At 45.6% G+C, this 17,643-nt stretch overlaps 1 protein-coding gene across 1 annotated transcript in view; it reads left to right on the top strand.

The window, feature by feature from the left end:
• Positions 1–17,643, top strand: part of COL22A1 (collagen type XXII alpha 1 chain) — a 381,540-nt gene that overhangs the window by 259,087 nt on the left and 104,810 nt on the right. The window contains exon 24 of the mRNA XM_019528200.1: positions 13,460–13,513. Coding sequence (XP_019383745.1) covers positions 13,460–13,513 — 54 coding nt within the window. The remainder of the gene's footprint in view (positions 1–13,459; positions 13,514–17,643) is intronic.

Raw genomic sequence — 17,643 nt, 5'->3', positions numbered from 1 at the left:
CTATCATCTGCCCCCAGTGAGAACAGTCCAGCTCCATCCTCTTTGCAGGCTTCAGGTAGCTGAAGTGGAGTGGGGGAGGAAGTTAACATACAAAGGTGGATTTCTGTTACATAGCAGTATACTGGAAGTAACTATATGGATGTGCTTTAGATCAGTGATTCTCAGCCTTTTTTGTACCAGGATCCATTTGGAAACATTGATGACCAGTCCTGACTTAGTGTCCCTCACTCCCAGCCCACTGCCCCCAGGCCCCAGCCCACCAGTGTGTGGGGAAGGGGCGGGTGCAAATATCCCCTTGCAGGCTGGAACTGTGACAGCCTGCAAGGGAAAACCTGTGGTTTCCCACATTTTGTCCTTTAAAAGAAAATCCATTTTTAAAGTTTGTTCATGACCCTTTCATCTATTCTTGCAACCCACTTTTGGGTCATGACCCAGGGGTTGAGAAATGCTGCTTTAGCTCATGTATTGTACATCTGCAGTTTAAAATAGTTCTGACTGTATCTCTCAATAGCATTTGTCTTTTAGAGCGATGCTTTTGGGTCAAGCTTGACCAATGTTTTTATTTTTTTTTTCCTTGTAAAAGCTTTTACAAACCCTAAGCCTAAGAGAAGTGCTCTGGGGTATTAAAATGCTTGGGAAAATTGTGTTTTGTTTCATTAAGAAACAATGTTTTTGACTTCTAACTGATGAGTCCCATTGAATGCTTAAAACTTTTGACCTCTGAAAAAACTGGTGAATATACATATACACATATGTTGATCTCCCTGTTCTCTGGCAGCAATTCAGGTGTGCAGGGTGTATGCCTGTCTTGCACATGTGTATGCATAACAAGATAATTTGCAGGAGGTTCTTGCACTGAAGTCAGTGGCTAACTTTGAATTGATGGCTGCAGGGTTAGGATAGGATGTCTGATGGGAAATTATGCTGCTCTACCACCTAGGCGTGTATATGTAATCCAGCAAGGCAGTGCCAAATCAGTCAAACTCACTTGTAGGATTTAGCCCTATAAATATAACACTTTCTATTTCCTCCTAGTTCCTTCATGTGCTTGTAGATTTGTAGCTTATTCTCTAGAGGAGGAGTGGTCACACGTGCGGTCTTCCAGGCTACTGAAGGGCCAGGGAAAATTAGGGTCTGCCACTGAATTGGGACCTCAGCAGCACTGAATATGGCTCTCAGCAGCTGGCAGGCAGTTGAAGGCTGCACCGACACAACCATGCTCACCAGTTGGCCTCTGGCTGCTTACCCTGGTGCCAATGTGGCATCATGCAGCTATTGACTTTCAGTTCCTGGCCCCACTGGCTCCATCAGTAGCCTCGCCACCACAGCTGCTGCTTGCCCCATGGGTCTGGCCCACAAGCAACTCCATGGTCCAGATCTGGGCCAGCGCATAGGGTGAGTTTGACACCCCCGCTCTAGAGGCTGCACAAAGCGCATAGCCCATTTCTCTATTGTCGAGCTGAGGTTTGCAGTGACTCAGTAACAGCTGGATTTATCCACATGCTGTTGCAATGTAACACTGCAGCAGGCATGATTGATCCTGTCACAGGAAGGCTTTGCCCCCCACCCCTACCTGCGTCCTTGTTTTGGCCCTAGTGATGTGAGAAGCATCCTTTCCAGTCCAAGGCTGGAAGCAAAATACATATTTAACCACTTTGCAGATGGGCACTCCAGTCTGCGTGCTGTCACTGTGGCATTTGATGAGCCAGTCTTTCATGGCAATCACAAGGGCTTGGACAGATAGCACAAGCATACTTCTATAAATCCCTGTGCTGCTATAACTTACTCAAACTCACAAAAAGACAATGGCACTGGCTTAAGTTTCACTGGTACAGGTGTCATCTGCCTGCTCCCAGCCTGGGGTAGCTGTTATGACAATACTCACTATGAGCATCTACATTGGAATAGCAGCTTGTCCACTCTGCATCCTGATGTGGACTCATTCAGGATACAAAATCAGTGTAAACTCCACTATTGTAAAAGTGCCATCTGTCCAGATCCAAGGACTCGGTCATGTAGTACATGGTAAATAACACCGAGGGGCATTTTTTCCTAGTATACCTGGCACTTAGTTCTCCAGCAAAGCTATTAAAGGGACATGAAATCACTCTACAGTCTAAGGGAAAAAATTAAAGGGAAGAGACTATTCTTCCATAGCAGGCTTTCTGCAGATGACCAGCTTCATCACATAATTGAACCATAATCCTGACCTTTTGGGTCCTCTCTTGAGAAAGATGGCATACGCAAGAGCAGGTTAATGTTTTAATGGACAAGGATTCTTCCTTTATCTCTCCTTTCCTCCAGTGCTTTACGAAATAGCGCCCTACCTCTTCAGCAAATTACTGTGCTATGCTTTATTTATGAGATGACATGTTCTGCATTGTCCCGGTTTTAAAGCCTGTCTTGAAACATTGCTTCTCCAGTAAGATTAATAGACGGTATCAGTGGAGTAAAGGACCATGATACATCAGGGTCTGTGGCATGACACAAAATGCTGGCACTAATGACCAGTTGATTAGAGCTGTCATCAAATACCTACTGTGTTTGAATGTTTCCCTGGCTACTCTATTGTGCCTAGCTATCAAACCCCTTAGGGAAGGACGTTTTATTAGTTATTGAGAAACTTAGGTGGATTGGTATTTTTTTCAATTTAAAAGGGGATCCAGGAAAGCATGTGGAGATTATAGCAGATGGATATGATAGCATTAGTATAGACATTCCCTAATCCTTGCAAAACATGCAGACTGTGCTTACTACTCTGTGCAAATGCCTAAAACCATAGAGGCTAAAATGCCAGAGCAGACTTTTCTTTATCCTGACTGTTCAAGTTTTTTGTCTCTGTGATGAATTGTGGTCTGTCTGTGGAAGTCGTCCATCAGGCACCCAAGCACTGACCGAGATACATCCAGGAAACAGACTGCCCCATTCACAGCCTTCAAGGCAGGAGACAGGCTCCAGGAAGGTGTCTGCACAGTGCATCTCCTCTCATCCTAATCTCAGGACCTTGCCTTGGCTCTGGTCCCTGCTCTTGCTCCCTAGTCTTGCTGTCGTCTGGCTTCTGACCCTTGGCTTGCTCCTGACTGGCTCTCAGTTTCTGAGCCTGGTGTGAGCACTGGCTACTGACTCTGGCTTTCTGGCTCTGACTTGAGTCATGCTTTTCTGATTGTGGCTCCTCATCGTCACTCATCCCTCCCCGCCCCCTATCATCTAACTCTGGCTTGACTTCTAGCTTCACACCCTGGTTGTCACCCTGTCCTGGCTTTTGGCTCCGGGCTCAGGTTTCTGATCCCATGTGCTACCACCTGTGTCTGGGTTGTGATTGTCCAGCCCAAATTTAAATGACTGTGAAGGGGCTGGGATCACCTCCAAAATGGTATTTAGTGACCTGTGGTCTAATGGGCAGCACCCTGGATTGGGAATCGGGTCACCGGGACACCTGGGGCCTGTTCCTAGTTCCACTAATGACCTGTTGGGTCACCTTGACTTGACCAACCTGTACCTCCCTTTCTTCTCTTCTTTGTCTGTGTAGATGAGGACCTCTTTGGGTGCCTGTACACGTGCTCTGATGTATCCTGACTCATCAGAGCCGTCTCCATTAATCCAGCATGTTGCAGAGTCTTATGTATTCAGCATTTTGTGTTTCCAAATGGCAGTGGGGGCACTTGAACTAAAGCTTGTTGAATGAGCTTTAGTTAAAGCACCCCCGTGGCCATTTTGAAATCTGGGACGCCGAAAACACAAGACGTTTCAGTGTTTTAATGAGCATGGCCTCTCTAATTAAAATGTCCCCGCCCAACCCAAAGCACATGTATAGGTACACTTTGGTACTATGTGCACTGAGGCTTTAGAGGCAGCTGGACCTTTTAGGCACAGCTGGAATATGTGGGCTAAGAGGTGGTGTTACTAATGAATGCAGCAGACAGATGCCTGCATTATCTGTACGGTGTCCAAAGCAGGCCTCTGTCTGCTGCATTCATTAGTAAAACAACCCCCTTTTCCAGTCTCCAACCAGAAGGTGGAGGGCAGGGCTGAGCAAACAGCCAAAACAACTGCAAAACATGCCTTTTAGGAGAGCTTTAATGTGAGAGCCCTTTGTAAGTATGAATGGAAGGTGGCAGTGATGAGAACAGATGCATGTGATGGTTCTGGGCGTAATACCCTGAGGTTTGCAGATGATATCATTTTCAACCCGGGTGCTGGCTGTTCTCTTTGGACATGTCTGGAATGAACATCCCGGCCAAGCCAGAGTGTTTGCAGGTGGAGAATTTCTAGGAAAAACAGTAAGAGAAAGACACTTTTCCTGCTCTAGGAGCGTGGGAGAGGATGATGAGAATACAATGCCAAGGGCAGTGCACTCAAGTTTCTGAAAATCTGATCTGCTCCTGGGAAGAGCGGAGAAAAGAAAAGGACAAGTGAAATCCATGCCCTATTGAAGTCTATGGATAACCTCCCATTTTGTTCAGCAGGGCACAGATGTTTGCAGGGCCCATTTCACCCTGACCTTGCACCTTCTGTTATCACGTTTGAACAAGCAGAGTGTGTGAAAGACACCAATAGTCTGCAGCCATATCCTCAGCTGGTTTAATGATGGAGGCTCCTGAACCAAGGGTTTGGTTACATTTTGCACCTATTTGGCACTCTCTTTTCACAGGGGCAAATAACACAAGACAGGGATGACGCCTGGCCTAAGCATGCGCGTCAGCAGTCCTGTGAAGTTATATAACTCTATAGGACCCTGACACCATGCAGGAGAGGTCTGCTCTAAAGCAATTGTAGTAATCATTGTACTATTCTCTAGAGTAGCGGTCTGTGGCGGGGGTACCACTAGTGGTATGCAGACAACCTGTCAGTGGTATGGGTTAACAGATTTATTATAATGCCTTTATAAGACTAAAATTTGCTGGTGGCACTTAAGGTTGTATCATTTTAAATTGGCGGTGCACAATCTGTCAGAGTTCGGGAACGGCTGCTCTAGAGGCCTCACTTATGACCGGAGCTATTGTGTCAGGCACTGGATAAACACACAGAATCGTAGGGTTCAAAGGGACCTTGAGGGTCATTTGGTCCCCAGCCCTTTACATGACTGTAGGGATGCTACTGCTAAATCACCCCTAACCAGTGCTTAGCCAGCCTCCTAGTGCAAACCTCCAGTGTAGGAGACAGACAGCCCTGCCTGGAGAGCTTAACAATATAAGAAGATAGATCCATCCTACAAGAGTTCTTGGTAAGCCTCTGATGTTTAGGTAGCTGTCATGCAAATGGCCCAGAATGGAGTAGGATGAAATAGTTCTTGCAGGAGTTCATTCCTTATGCACTGGAGTTGTGAAAGCTGGGGCAACAAAAGAACAGAGTGAAAGTTTGGCCCTATCCAGCTGAGTTTCTCGGTGAGACGCGGTGATACCTCCTTTGCAATGTGTGAGACTTCATCAGATGATGATTTATCGTCGGGTGAGTGCCACTGGCAGCAGCTGTAGCAGCAGAAACAGCATCAGACATTTCAGAAGGACTGAGAGAAGAGGAGGAGATGTAAAACGTATGTAGGGCCAAGGCTGCTGCTCTTACTCATACTGAAGCAAGGATAGTATAGCACTGCTGCCGAAGAATGGGATTAGTAGTGACGGCCCATTTGTTAGGGGTACTGTTTACATTGCTATGAAAAGAAAGGGCCTCAGTTGTAATTTCTTAACATGGGATTAGAGAAACTGGCCTTATTCAAGTGAGTTTGTCACTGGCTGTAGGTATCCAAGGGACCCAGGCCAGCCAGGTTGGGTGCACCTGGAAGGATGGAGGCACAGCCCCTTTCAAACCCACTTTGTGGCCCCTGAGGAAACAAGGAAAGGACATGCTGCATGCCCAGCAGATCTCAGGGCCTACAATTACACCCCTACCCTCTATGTGTGTGTGCGCGCATGGTCGAGAGGGACGTGCATTTTCTAAGTCACCCACAGAAGGTTTCTTGTAGCTTCTAAGTGGTAACATCCACTGTAAGCATATCTTTATTTTCAGTACCTTCGTATTGAAAGTCTCTGAGCTGAACCCCTTTTAGAGGTGCCTTTGCTATGCAATACATCAGCTTTTGCTGACCTCTTTGCAGCCACCTACAGGGAATGACTGTGTGACCCAAGCCACTGACCAGTAGGGTAGGGTTATGCAGCGAGTGATGTAACGTGAAGGTAGGTTTATAATTGAATGCCTGGAGTTGTCCTGTGCTGCAAACAGAGAGAGGACAAGGGATTTAGCATGCAAGAAGCATGGTCTCATTTGGCTTAGAGTTGGTTTTAAGGAATATATGCAGGTTTACAAGTCTGTCCCAACTGGGACTCTAGCTTTGGTCAGGCATCACCTGCCCTACATCTGCCCCGGAGCAAATCCAGTGCTGAGGGGCGAGGGTAGTGCACCGTGTCACGGGGATACAGGCAGATAGTTTCCTCGGCACGGCAAGGAGTTTGAGGGTGAGGGAGCACCGTGCTCAGCTGAATTGAGTTGAGTTGCACCAGAGGGAAATTCAACAAATTCATTCAAAATCACTCCTACGCACGCACACCCCAGCGATCCCCAGGGCCCCAGTTTGGCATAACCGCATATTACCAGGTTGATTGTTATGAAGAGCAGCTGTCACAAGCAGGTTGATGAGATCTGCTTAAAAGGGGGGAGCCTCAGCCACAGCACACTGCCTGGGGTGAGTGTGAGCTAGTGTGACCGATCAGCTGTTGGCATTTATCTGCTAGTGTCTTTTACTCTCCTGTAATGAAAGGCCTTTTACTGGCATTTGTGGAAATTGCCCTTGAGCTCTTCCTTCCAGCTGAGATGCTCATCTGAAGCCTCATCTCAGTGATAGCTTTGATCCTCTCATGGGACCGGTAAATAATCATCCGAGCCTCGACCAAGCCACACTGATATGTTTGTCTCATTAGTCACCAGCTTCCAAGTGTCTGTGTGCTCCTGGCAGCCAAAGACTACCTTTCTGCCCCGATATCCTCATATCTAGACTGCACAGTGGGAGTAGCAGAGCTGTGTTATTTCCATCTGTCCTTTGAAGACCTTTGAACTGTATGCAGCAGCATCTCTGCTGATCTTACTGCAATTGCATTGAAAGGGATAAAATTCAGAGAGCATGAATTTACTGCAGGTTGTTTATATTCCTTTCTTTTCCCCTGGAGTCAAAGATGAGGGAAGAGGTTTGTCCCCCAACTGTATTTTGCCTGTGGCTGGAGTTGCAAGATTGAAGCGACATAATGTTTGGATGACTTGGACATACGACAGGAGTGTTTGGTACAGATACTCCACTTTGTTTAATAGACTCAGGAGGTGCAGGTGGTGGGTAAAAAGCTGCAGACCGTGGAGGAATTTAGCCCTGAGCACAAAGGGTTTTGAAGTATGTTCACAGCTGCCTAGGATCCAGGCCTCTGGCAGATGAGCAAGTAATGGTGCATTTAAGAGCTAAGAAATGTGATGCCTCATCCCAAAAAGCATGCGTCTTGTCATGCCAGTTATACATGGTGATGGCTGAAAGCGCAGTGATTGGGAGCATGCAATTCTTCAGATCCCGAATTGTGCCACTAGCAGGCCGCCCCCAGCTCATCCTGCAGATAAGGCAAGGGCCAGTTCTGTCCCAGACGCTGGGGCTGCCTTGAGCCTGTCCAGACAGCCCTGGGTCAGGTGATTGCCCACCCCAGTCTGGGTAGCCCTAGATCCGATTGGAAACCTGGGGCTGTCTGAAGCAGTGCCGACAATTGGGTATTTGTCGGCATCATCCCCCAGCAGCCCTGGCTCGGATCCACACCTGGGTCTGTCCAGAGCTGATGTTGGCAGTTGGTGTGTTGTCCCCGTTGCCCCTGCCGGGACAGCAGGAAACAGCAAGCTGGGACTTCCACCCAAGCTGGGCACCTTTATTTGTTAACCAGATGGGGCACAAATGCTTGTGCCCCTGTTCAGTTGGCATAGGGAGAGGAGGTTTTCAGGGTAAGGACAGTTGTTCTCATCTCAGGATGTCCAAGGCAGGACTGGAGCCAGGTTCTCTTGGCTTGTGCCCGTCCTTCCCTTTGCCTTTGACCAAGAGGGACTTCCACAACAGCCCTATGACCTCAGTCCCTATTACTGCTGCTTCAACCTGGAGGATAACATCACCTTTCTTATTGTTTTTCCCTTGGGGATGCATTTATGTCCTTCTGACGTGAGCAGCCCTCCTCAATGCAACCAGCGGGAGCAGGTCCTAGCAGCAGAGAGAGACTGTGCAGCTCAGGAAGGCTGCCCACAGGCAGGCTGGGGTTTCACAAGGCATATGGGTCCTTTGGTCTCATTCTTGCAAGGTGGCGGCAGGGGCAATCCTATGTTGCTCTGTCTTCCAGTAGTTCATTCTCCTCTGGCGTCGCATCCCCGCCAGTGCTGCTCCAAGTGGCTGGTCTTCATTCTGTTGCACGTCACAAAGTGTGATATGGGGCATATTTTAAGATGGCAAAATGTATTGTTGTCAAACACAGACCCAGCTTTGCAAAAGACCCACGGCTTCAGAGTCTCATGGGAGCCCAAACGATACTGCTGCCCACTGCTGCATCCCTTTTGGCCTCTCTGCTATAGTCCTATACTAGGGGCAGAGCATGCAAAAATACACTTGCATTCCCTTCAGTCCTTATACAACCCCAAATTGTCTCTATTTATGATAATCTACATCTTCTAAATTAGGATTCCTACATTTACACCTGGGCCAATTGCATTTCTGGTGTAGCATTAGCGAAGGTAGTGGTTCTGTTAGGGGTGAACTTGGCCATTAGGAATTAACTGGGTGTCCTGAGACTTGGGATCAGTGTGTTGCACAGTGAGTTAGAAATGGCCTTGTTCTATAATTTATTAAAGTCTTCTCCTAGCAAACCAGAACCCAAACTCCTCTGTGGCCTAAGTACTCTCCCCAAAGATAACTGCTTTCTGAATAACCTTGTACTCATTGTGGGGCATTGGGCTATGCAAAACAGCCTCGTGCCTCCTTGCAAAAGCTAGTTAACCAAACAGTGCAGGAATTGAAATGCAGGCAGATGAGTAAAAAAGAGCAATAGCATGATCGATAGCCTAGATTAAATCAAGAGCAAAGCTGTAATTGCCAGCGAGGTAAATATATTCATTCCTAATAAAACACGTATTTTTAACTGTGCTATTATTCAAGTTGCTGTTGAAGGCAAATAACATACCTTTCACATAGTCACACTTATATGCACTTAAATGAGTCTTGCTATAAGCAACAGAGCATAATTGCTGGTTCTTTCTCAAGTATTATTAGGTGATGTGACATTTCTCTGAGTTTTACTCTCTTAGGTATAATTTCTCCCAGAGACTGTCCTCGGTACCTTCCAGACAGGCTGTTACATGACAGTGCAATTCTGTTGTATTTTGAGTTTGGCTAAACCATGAGTGGCCAAAATCTTTTCCCCTACCCAGGAGAAAAATTAGTCTTGCAGCCTCTCTTATCGGTCTAAATTATATGCTGCTCTAAGGGATTTTGTTGTTTTGAAGACACTAAGGTTTTGCAGCTTTGGGTCTAATGAAAGGGCAGGCTCCTTTTGCTCTCCTGGTAGCAGCTACAAATCAGCCTGGCCTGCCATTTGTATGGAAATAAAACCTTGTACTGTATATTTTTCATTGCAAGCCAAGCATCTGCTTCTTCCTTTGCTTCTGAGCCATGTTGGCAGAGGAGCAAGGTGTAACGTGTTCCTTGCTCCCCCAAGTCATGGGGTTGGGGGCTGGGTTGCCAGTGAGTTGGGAGAAGAAGCTGGCAGCTGAAAGCCCTCCCTCCTCCTCCGTGATTTAAAGCATTGAAATCTACCTGTGCATGGAGAGCCAACACAAGGTCTACACACCCGCTAAGCCTTATTGGCAGGTTTAAGTGAGATTCAGTGGTGCGTTGAGTTTGGTGCTGACATAACCCCCAATGCTGTATTTCCTCCAGAGCGGTGTAGGTAGGCTAGGATGATCTAGCCCAGAAAAACCATGGCTGGTGCTTGCACCCATGCTGGCACTGCATGCAGAGTTTAATGCCGTGTAGTATTAAGAGAAAATGGAGGTTAAGCAGTTCATGTGGCTACCGTCTACATCCCACGTGGAAACCTGCTTTTTCCTTTACATCCGGACACACACTGTGCTCAGCTCAGTGCCCCTTGATTGTAAATTTGCAGGTTCCTTATGGAGGCAGGTGAGCAATGTGGGATGTCATTGCCATGCTGGGGTGTGCAACTGGGTGGAGATATTTGGAACCAGACGTGTTGCCTCTCCAGTCAGTGTTGAAAATCAAGACAGGTATGGTATTGCTGTTGCTTTACGCTGCAGGAGTGGGGAATAGCCAATCTGCAAGCCATTTTAAGCACTTCCTGCATTTGTGTTTTGTTTTACTCTTCCAAATGTCTAATAGGCACATTCGAGGCTGACTTCCTTTCCACCAGATGGCCAAATGAGTATTTCCGATTTGTGGCACAACGGCTGATTCATGTTGTGATGTGGGTGTTGTGGGGTATGTCTGGCAACCCCAGGCGGTCATAGGCAGTCGGCTTGTGCAACGGCTAGTTGAAAAATGATCTTGTTTGACGTTAGAGGTGCAGGAAACAGGAAACATTGGGAGAGAGAACATATGGCACGTATCTGAATGGTTAGCACAGCCTCTTGGCTCTGGTATGGATCCAAGGCTGGCTATATTAACTCCTCCTGGTACAGCAGGGCCTGCTAATTGCTTTTTAAAGTGCAGCTTTAATTTTTGTAGGGTTTGACAGGTCTTAATTGTATTATTATGAGAAAAATAAGCAAAGGGGTAGATTCTGTCTTCTGATCCACCCAGTCCCACTAGAAGAAGATAGAATGAAACGCAGTGAAAATATGGGCAATTCTTCTCAGGTTTTTTCCCCTGCTGTTTTTCGGTCGCAAAAAAAAAAAAGCAGCAAATTTTGGAAGATTTCCATCTTCCATACCCATCAAATAGAAACCACGTGTACCCCCCCGGACAGAATTTAGTGCAAACAAAAGAGAGCGTTGCTTCATCAAACACCTAAATCTTTTTCTACTGTATACCCTGCATCGCAGTGCTCTGCCTAGTGTTTAGGCATAAGGGTAGATGGCAAATCACTTTGTCCAATCAGACGAAGTTTCTTTAATTATGATAACCTGCCTAAGAAGAGAACCACATTTTAGACTGATTTTACCTCTCATTTAGATATTTATATGATACTCACAGCCATGGCATCTGAGTTCCTCCCTGATCTTATTGATTTCCTGCTTACAGTGTGCCTGGGTTGTGGACATATTTCCTGCATGTTGCAGATGGAAAACAGAGTCCCCAGATGTTGAATGACTTGTTTGATGCCACACGGGAAGTGTCTGGCTGAACTGAGAAATGAAGGCATGTCTCCTGCCTTTAGTCCAGTTCACCAAGCCGCCTTTCTCCACACTTGCCTCCCCTGAGCTCTGCAAGCCGAATCTCCACTGTGCACCTGTGTGCTCAGAGCCCTGGGAGCGTGGCGCTCCCTAACAGATGTGCGAGAGCATCCCTCATCTCTGTGCTCTCCCCAGGCTGCGGTTTGCTCCCCTCACACAGTGGTGCTTCACAGAGGCTCCTGTGCAGTGTCTTCTGTGCCAGAAGCAGCAGCAGTGAGGTTTGCCTCTTGAAGACCAGGCTGAGCTTGGTTCGAAGCATCTCATTTCTGTGAGCGCCCAGACATTTCTGTAGCTCTTCAGATAAGGGAATCTAGTGATCCCATTGAAAATCAATGCATATTTCTGGTTTGAGAAGTCTATTGTAGAAGCAAGACTGTCTTTTATTAGCAGGAATGTACAAATTATGTTTCTGGGACAGAGTGGGGCACATATAAAAGCACCTTATTGTTCTGGAATGAGTGTAGTATAGTGCTGATTGTCTTATTAAATACAAGGAACATCCCTAAAAACTGGAGTGTTTGGTTTTTTTATGTCTCCAGTGCACAAGGAAGGGAAAAACTGAATTCAAATGCTCTTCCTAGATCTAAGAGGGAATAACAGACATGCATGTATGCTCTTGGCTTTTAAAGTTCTGTAGCCAGATAAGCATGTCTTGCCCTTTGTGTGTGAGTGTGTGTGCATCTGTGTATGTGTGTGTTTGTGCATCCAGCATGGATGTAATAGCAGAATGCACATTTTGGGGGGAAGATTTCCAAGGTGCCTTTATTTCCCTACCCTCGTCTATCTGCAGGCTTGCCAAAATTCAGAGAAAACTTTTTAATGGCAGCAGCCGGGGAATCCTGTTGGACATAACTGAGAGAGTCTTCTGACACACATACCTGTCTGACAAGTAAAATTGTATTAAATATAGGAGGCCTTTGCTCATGCATTATGCTCAAAGTATTATTTGAATATAGAGGGCTTATTAATGTTATAAGATGCCTAGCGTTAGACCCTGGAAAACAAGAGAGCATTGTAGTTTTCTGAAATGTTGTTTTTTCAAAGGGTGTCAAAAACCCTAACAAATTTCACAGATTCAGCACAGCTGGACTGTAGCCACCTCTGGGGTGATGGCAGGAGATGGTGGGCACATAGCTTTCTACAAAACAGTGGAAGGAGGGGAAATTCTGCTTAAGGACATGCTTTACCAATAATATATCCCTGTATAAATAGATCTCAGCATTTCACAGCTTAGCTTTGTTGTATTTTAGGATGGGGCCATTGGCAATTGATATTTTTGTTTGCTTTTAAGTAGAATCGGTTGATCTGAATGGCTTGGGGTTGAATGTGTGATCACTTTGGACCCTGGCAACAGAAAACCAGTGGTGGAATCAGACTGGGGAGGAATTTCTGCTGCCAGATTGATTAGGCTCTGATCTGAATTTAATATCTCGTGATGTCACTTTAGTATCTCATGATGTCTTTGCCCTATCTGACTTGGTTATAGTCACTGTTGTGCCTTCACCTCTCCCAGCTGCCTATGTTCCCAAACTCTGCAACCCTCTCCCAGACGAGGTGTGGGCACAAGGCATCGCATGTTGTACTGCCTTTCCCTTATATTCGAGAGGGAAGGGCAGGTGTGGTAAGGCCAAGTGCCTGTCCAATAATTGTTAGCCTTTTCCACTAATGAACAGAGACCATGAACATGAGAGAAGCAGGACTTCTCTGTCATTGCATGGTGAGTATGCATTTTAACGCAGGATCTTTTCATCAACTTATGGAGTGACTTCAACTGAAAACAGAAATGTTGCCACAGGGTCATTGTTTTGCAACTCTAGCTGGTGCTATCATAGTTGGACAGGCCAAGAGTAGTATGGTTTAGGATTACACAGAGGTAGTGAAATCACTAAGAGTTGCACCTACAAGCCCTGGCTAGACTCTGGCCTGAGGTTTTTAACTTATCCGTCTAGTACCTCCCTGTGTTTTGTTGGTCTACATGTGTTGGAACAAAAGTCTGTGAAGCCATGTCCAGTGCTGGATTCTAACATTGACTTCTCTGTTGAATGCACAGGGCAAGAAGGGCGACATGGGGGTCTCGGGAGTCGATGGCCTGCCTGGACCTCAGGTAAAAAAAGTTAATTCATCTTCCTTTTAATATAGAAGTGCAACAAGAACTAAAATGGCTAGTGGCAAAGGAGACGTCACTCTTTGAATATCAGCAATGTTGTAGGCCCCAAGTGGCCTCATTCTCACTGTATTTACACCAGTTTGGTAGGGGTACAGCTTTACTAGTTTCAATGAAGTTACTCTGATTTGCACCAATGTGAGTAAAAGGAGGAATAGGCCCAATGCCATTTATTTTAATTGCCCTCAGAAGCCTCTCTCAATGCACTTTTCCTGTACATGCAGGGTAATGGTCTTTGCACTTCCCAGCTGCTTTGAGATGGGGTAAAAGGATGCTGCAGCAGTTCATAATATTTAGGGCAGTGCCTGCTAATTATTAATGGTGCAATTGGTAATGACAGATGCTGTAAGTGTAGCAGTTTCAGTGGAAAGTGCTGCCTAAACGTTGCGTTGTTGTTCAAGAAGCCTATATCCTTCAGCGCAGATTTGGGTTTGGGCCTTTCGCATACAAATTTCTCTGCAAAGAAGACAGAGCGGAGTTGACTAAACATCTTTGTAGACAGGCCAAATGCTCTTTAAAGTGGCCCAGTCTCATTCTGTTCCCCCTTAGTTCAGTCTTTCGGGGCAAATGGATCAGACTGTGCTCCCGTTTCCATCTGCTGCAATTCCACAGTGGTCCCTGAGGTCAGGGGTGGGTCCAGGGGGCTGCAGTGGGGCAGTTGTACCTCTTTTGATTCCTGCTCCACCCAAACTTTCTATTCAGGTGTAAGTGAGGGAGTCCGTTGAAATCCAGGCTCATTATAATTTGATTCCTTCAGGTAGGAATCTCCATTCCACAGGCATTAACAACCCTCTCTCCTTTTTCATGGCCTTGAGTGGTGCCACCAATCAAGCTAGCCTTGTTTTCTGCAATCCTGCTGTCTGTTAGCTTTCCCAGGTAATGTGGCTCTTATGCCACAGCCCTGAAGGCTGTTTTTAACTCTAGCTAAAGCCATGAACTTATGTGTGGAAATAACTTTCCCGAAGGCACTGCCAAGATGCCCAGGAAGGCTAGATTGTGTTTTATGAGTCTGAAAGAAATGTAGTTTCATAGTTTCTAGGGTCGGAAGGGACCTGAACAGATCATCAAGTCCGACCCCCTGCCCTGGGCAGGAACGAGTGCTGGGATCATAATACCGCATGTACATTTAATTCTAATGACTACAGGACTAATGAAATGTCTTTTGATGATTTTCGTCTAGTTTGTTGTGTTTCTATACATGACATAGCTAATTGGTGCACCTTCCAAAGTTATATTTGTTTTTGTTTCAATGTCACACTGAATAATATAGCCCAAGGCCCCTAGCATGTTAATAAAGTTTCTAGTTTCTTTTTAACTTGAGCAAAATGCGTTTTGTTATATGTGATGGTTGCCCACATGATCTGTACCCCACTTTTTCAAAATCCTAGATCCACCCATGCCTGAGGTTGTACATGCTGGACGTTCAGGCTGAATTTGGCCTGTTGTCTCTTGTTTGGAACAGCAGTGAAATGGCTCTGACCTGTTTTTCCTTTCATAAGCAATGTCAGCTGCTCTAGGACGGTGGCTCCTGGCTATTTCCATGTGGCGATTCCATCTAATGGTTGTATCAACTTGCACGTGCCCAACATTACAGATTGTGAATATGGCCAAAAATTGTGCTGGACCTATTTGGGACTTCCCTCCAGCAGAAAATCCAGGGTTGAATATAATAACCTATTTGTTTCCTTTTTAATAATAAACCATTAGTTCCTAATGTTGAAAACGTTACTCCAACGGTCTGTTCAGGCTTGGGCAGATGAGGAAAAACTGTAAATTCTGCAGTGATTAGTGACTGTATAGAGTAAATATGACCGTGCTTTCCACTTTGAGGCTATAGATTTTATTTCTTGCATCAAGTACTGCCGTTGTAACTAGGAAGCGGTAGCTGGAAAGGGATTCTCCAAGAGTCACTGTCTTGCAGCACTAAGATGGCTGTGAAAATCATTGGAGGTGGACGCCAGTAGGTTGCTGTGCTGGCTCTGGAGAGTCCTGTTATATTTAATTGAGAATGCTGCCATTTACGTTCTTTTTTGTCACTGCGTTGCTGCTTTCCCTGATTCATTTCAATGCTGCAACAGCTGGTTTGCCCATTATTCACCGGCAGCCCAAAAGGGATGGCATGAGCATATCTTTATATACAATGTACAAAAAAGTCCCATGGCATGAAAATTTCCTGATGATTATTTTGAACATTATGCCTAGTGAGCATTTTTTTTGGTTCCCCTCTCCTCTTCCCCTGAATACATTTCAAGAACTTTGTCTGTGAAATAAGGGATGTGTGTCATTCCAGCTTTACATTTCTGTGTGGGGTTTTAAAATCAACCGTTATATATTTTTATGATACCATTTCAATTATAATGCTAGAATTTGCTGATTTGACATATTAGGCAACTTTCTCCTTGGCTTTAATGAATCACAGCTTGCAAATTTTAGGTTAGGCAGAAATAGATATAACCCCAGCACTAGCTGGGGATTTTTAATTGTCTGTCCGTTTGCTGTTCTTCTATGCTCATTAACTTTACGAGGAGAGAAAACGCGGGATTTTTTTCTGTTCCTGCAATGACACTCTGAGCTTGAGCATAAGGCTGCAGGCTTCCAGGTTTGTGTTTCTAGGAGGAACTTGCGTTTTGATTATAATGGAAATAACTTCCACCTTTTTCTATTTTGTGTCAGATTTTCAAAGGACCTTTCTTAATCTTATAGTCTCCTATGTAAGCCAGTACATGTATCCATACGTACAATGAGTACTTAAGAGGGAAAGTGGATGTCTCAGGCAACGCCTTTAAGAACAGCCACCATTTTTGCCTCCCCTGTTTCTTTTTACTTCCAGTTTACTCCGTTGATACACTGTGTAGAGGACACGTGGGATAACTTCACCTGGGGGAACACAATACCTGACTGGGGCAGTTGTCCTTCCTGCCTCTTTCTGTCCGGGTAGAACGGAAAGACTTGAGGGGGGTGACACCTGTGTCCTTGCTCTTCATTTCCCAACTTGTCTGAAGAGCTGGTCAAGAATTGGTTTGGAGATTTTTGTTACAATGTTGGACCCTTTTTTCCAGTGGAAATTTAACCATCAAACATTGTTGGTTTCTGTACTCAGTCCTAATTGTGCATGGACTGCCTCTGTAAGAATAGCTGCTGGTTCTGTCTCATAGCCACAAAATTAGTATTTCTATTTCAGTAGCCACTAGCATTGGTTAATGTGCCCCAGCCTCCCTGATAGTGGACGAGTGAACGTGGATTGGAGGAGGCATTTTTATCTTCTGCCTTACGCAAACTTTTGAGAGGCTGGAGTAAATATACCCAGTTCCATAACTCACCTAAACTATTACCGTGATTGCAGCATTGGAGAGTCTCACTCAAGGATCAAAGCCTTGTGTTGAGTGCTATACAAACGCCGGACCAAAAGATGGTCCCCATGGCAAATAGCATATAATAGACACAAAAGACAAGAGAAGACAGCAGATGGATAAAGACAGATGGGGGAATGCAAAGAAACAGTGAGGCCTGCACTGGTCAGCATGGTAATCAGATCTCTCAGCATCCCTTCTAACAAGCTGTTGTCAAATATTTTGTAAGCATCACAGCTAAATAGCATTTTAAGGAGGAATTGAAGGACGATAAGGATAGGGCTTTGCAGATGTTTACAGGGAGCTCCTTCCAAACCTGAGGGGCAACCTGGAAGAAAAGATGAAGGTGGCTATTTGAACAAGTAACAAGTGGAAGATTGGGGCTGGGCTCAAAGGTCATTCAGCCTTTCCATCCTGCAGGAGACATCCAAGTTTCACTGTTACTACTGACTTCGGGAATACGAGTACTGTGTGACCAGTGCGGAGCCATTCTAGACGATCAGAGTTCTTCCAAGCTCATTACCTTTTTAAAAGATGCCATATGTATGAGACGTACTGTATAAGAAAGCCAGTGAAAGCAAACTCTCCCTTGGAACGTGCTGTATTTTCAAAGTCCTATTTATAATACAGGGTTGTAGAAATACAAGAAACAGAGATGGGCCTGAAGCAAAGAGGTGCTCTGGATCCAAACCATCTCAACAGTACTTACTGTTGGGAGGC

Source organism: Gavialis gangeticus, unplaced genomic scaffold (assembly GCF_001723915.1).
Source record: "Gavialis gangeticus isolate Ggan-Ray unplaced genomic scaffold, GavGan_comp1, whole genome shotgun sequence".
Taxonomy (NCBI): domain Eukaryota; kingdom Metazoa; phylum Chordata; order Crocodylia; family Gavialidae; genus Gavialis; species Gavialis gangeticus.
The sequence above is the reverse complement of the archived record's forward strand: the minus strand, read 5'-3'. Positions and strand labels throughout refer to the sequence as shown.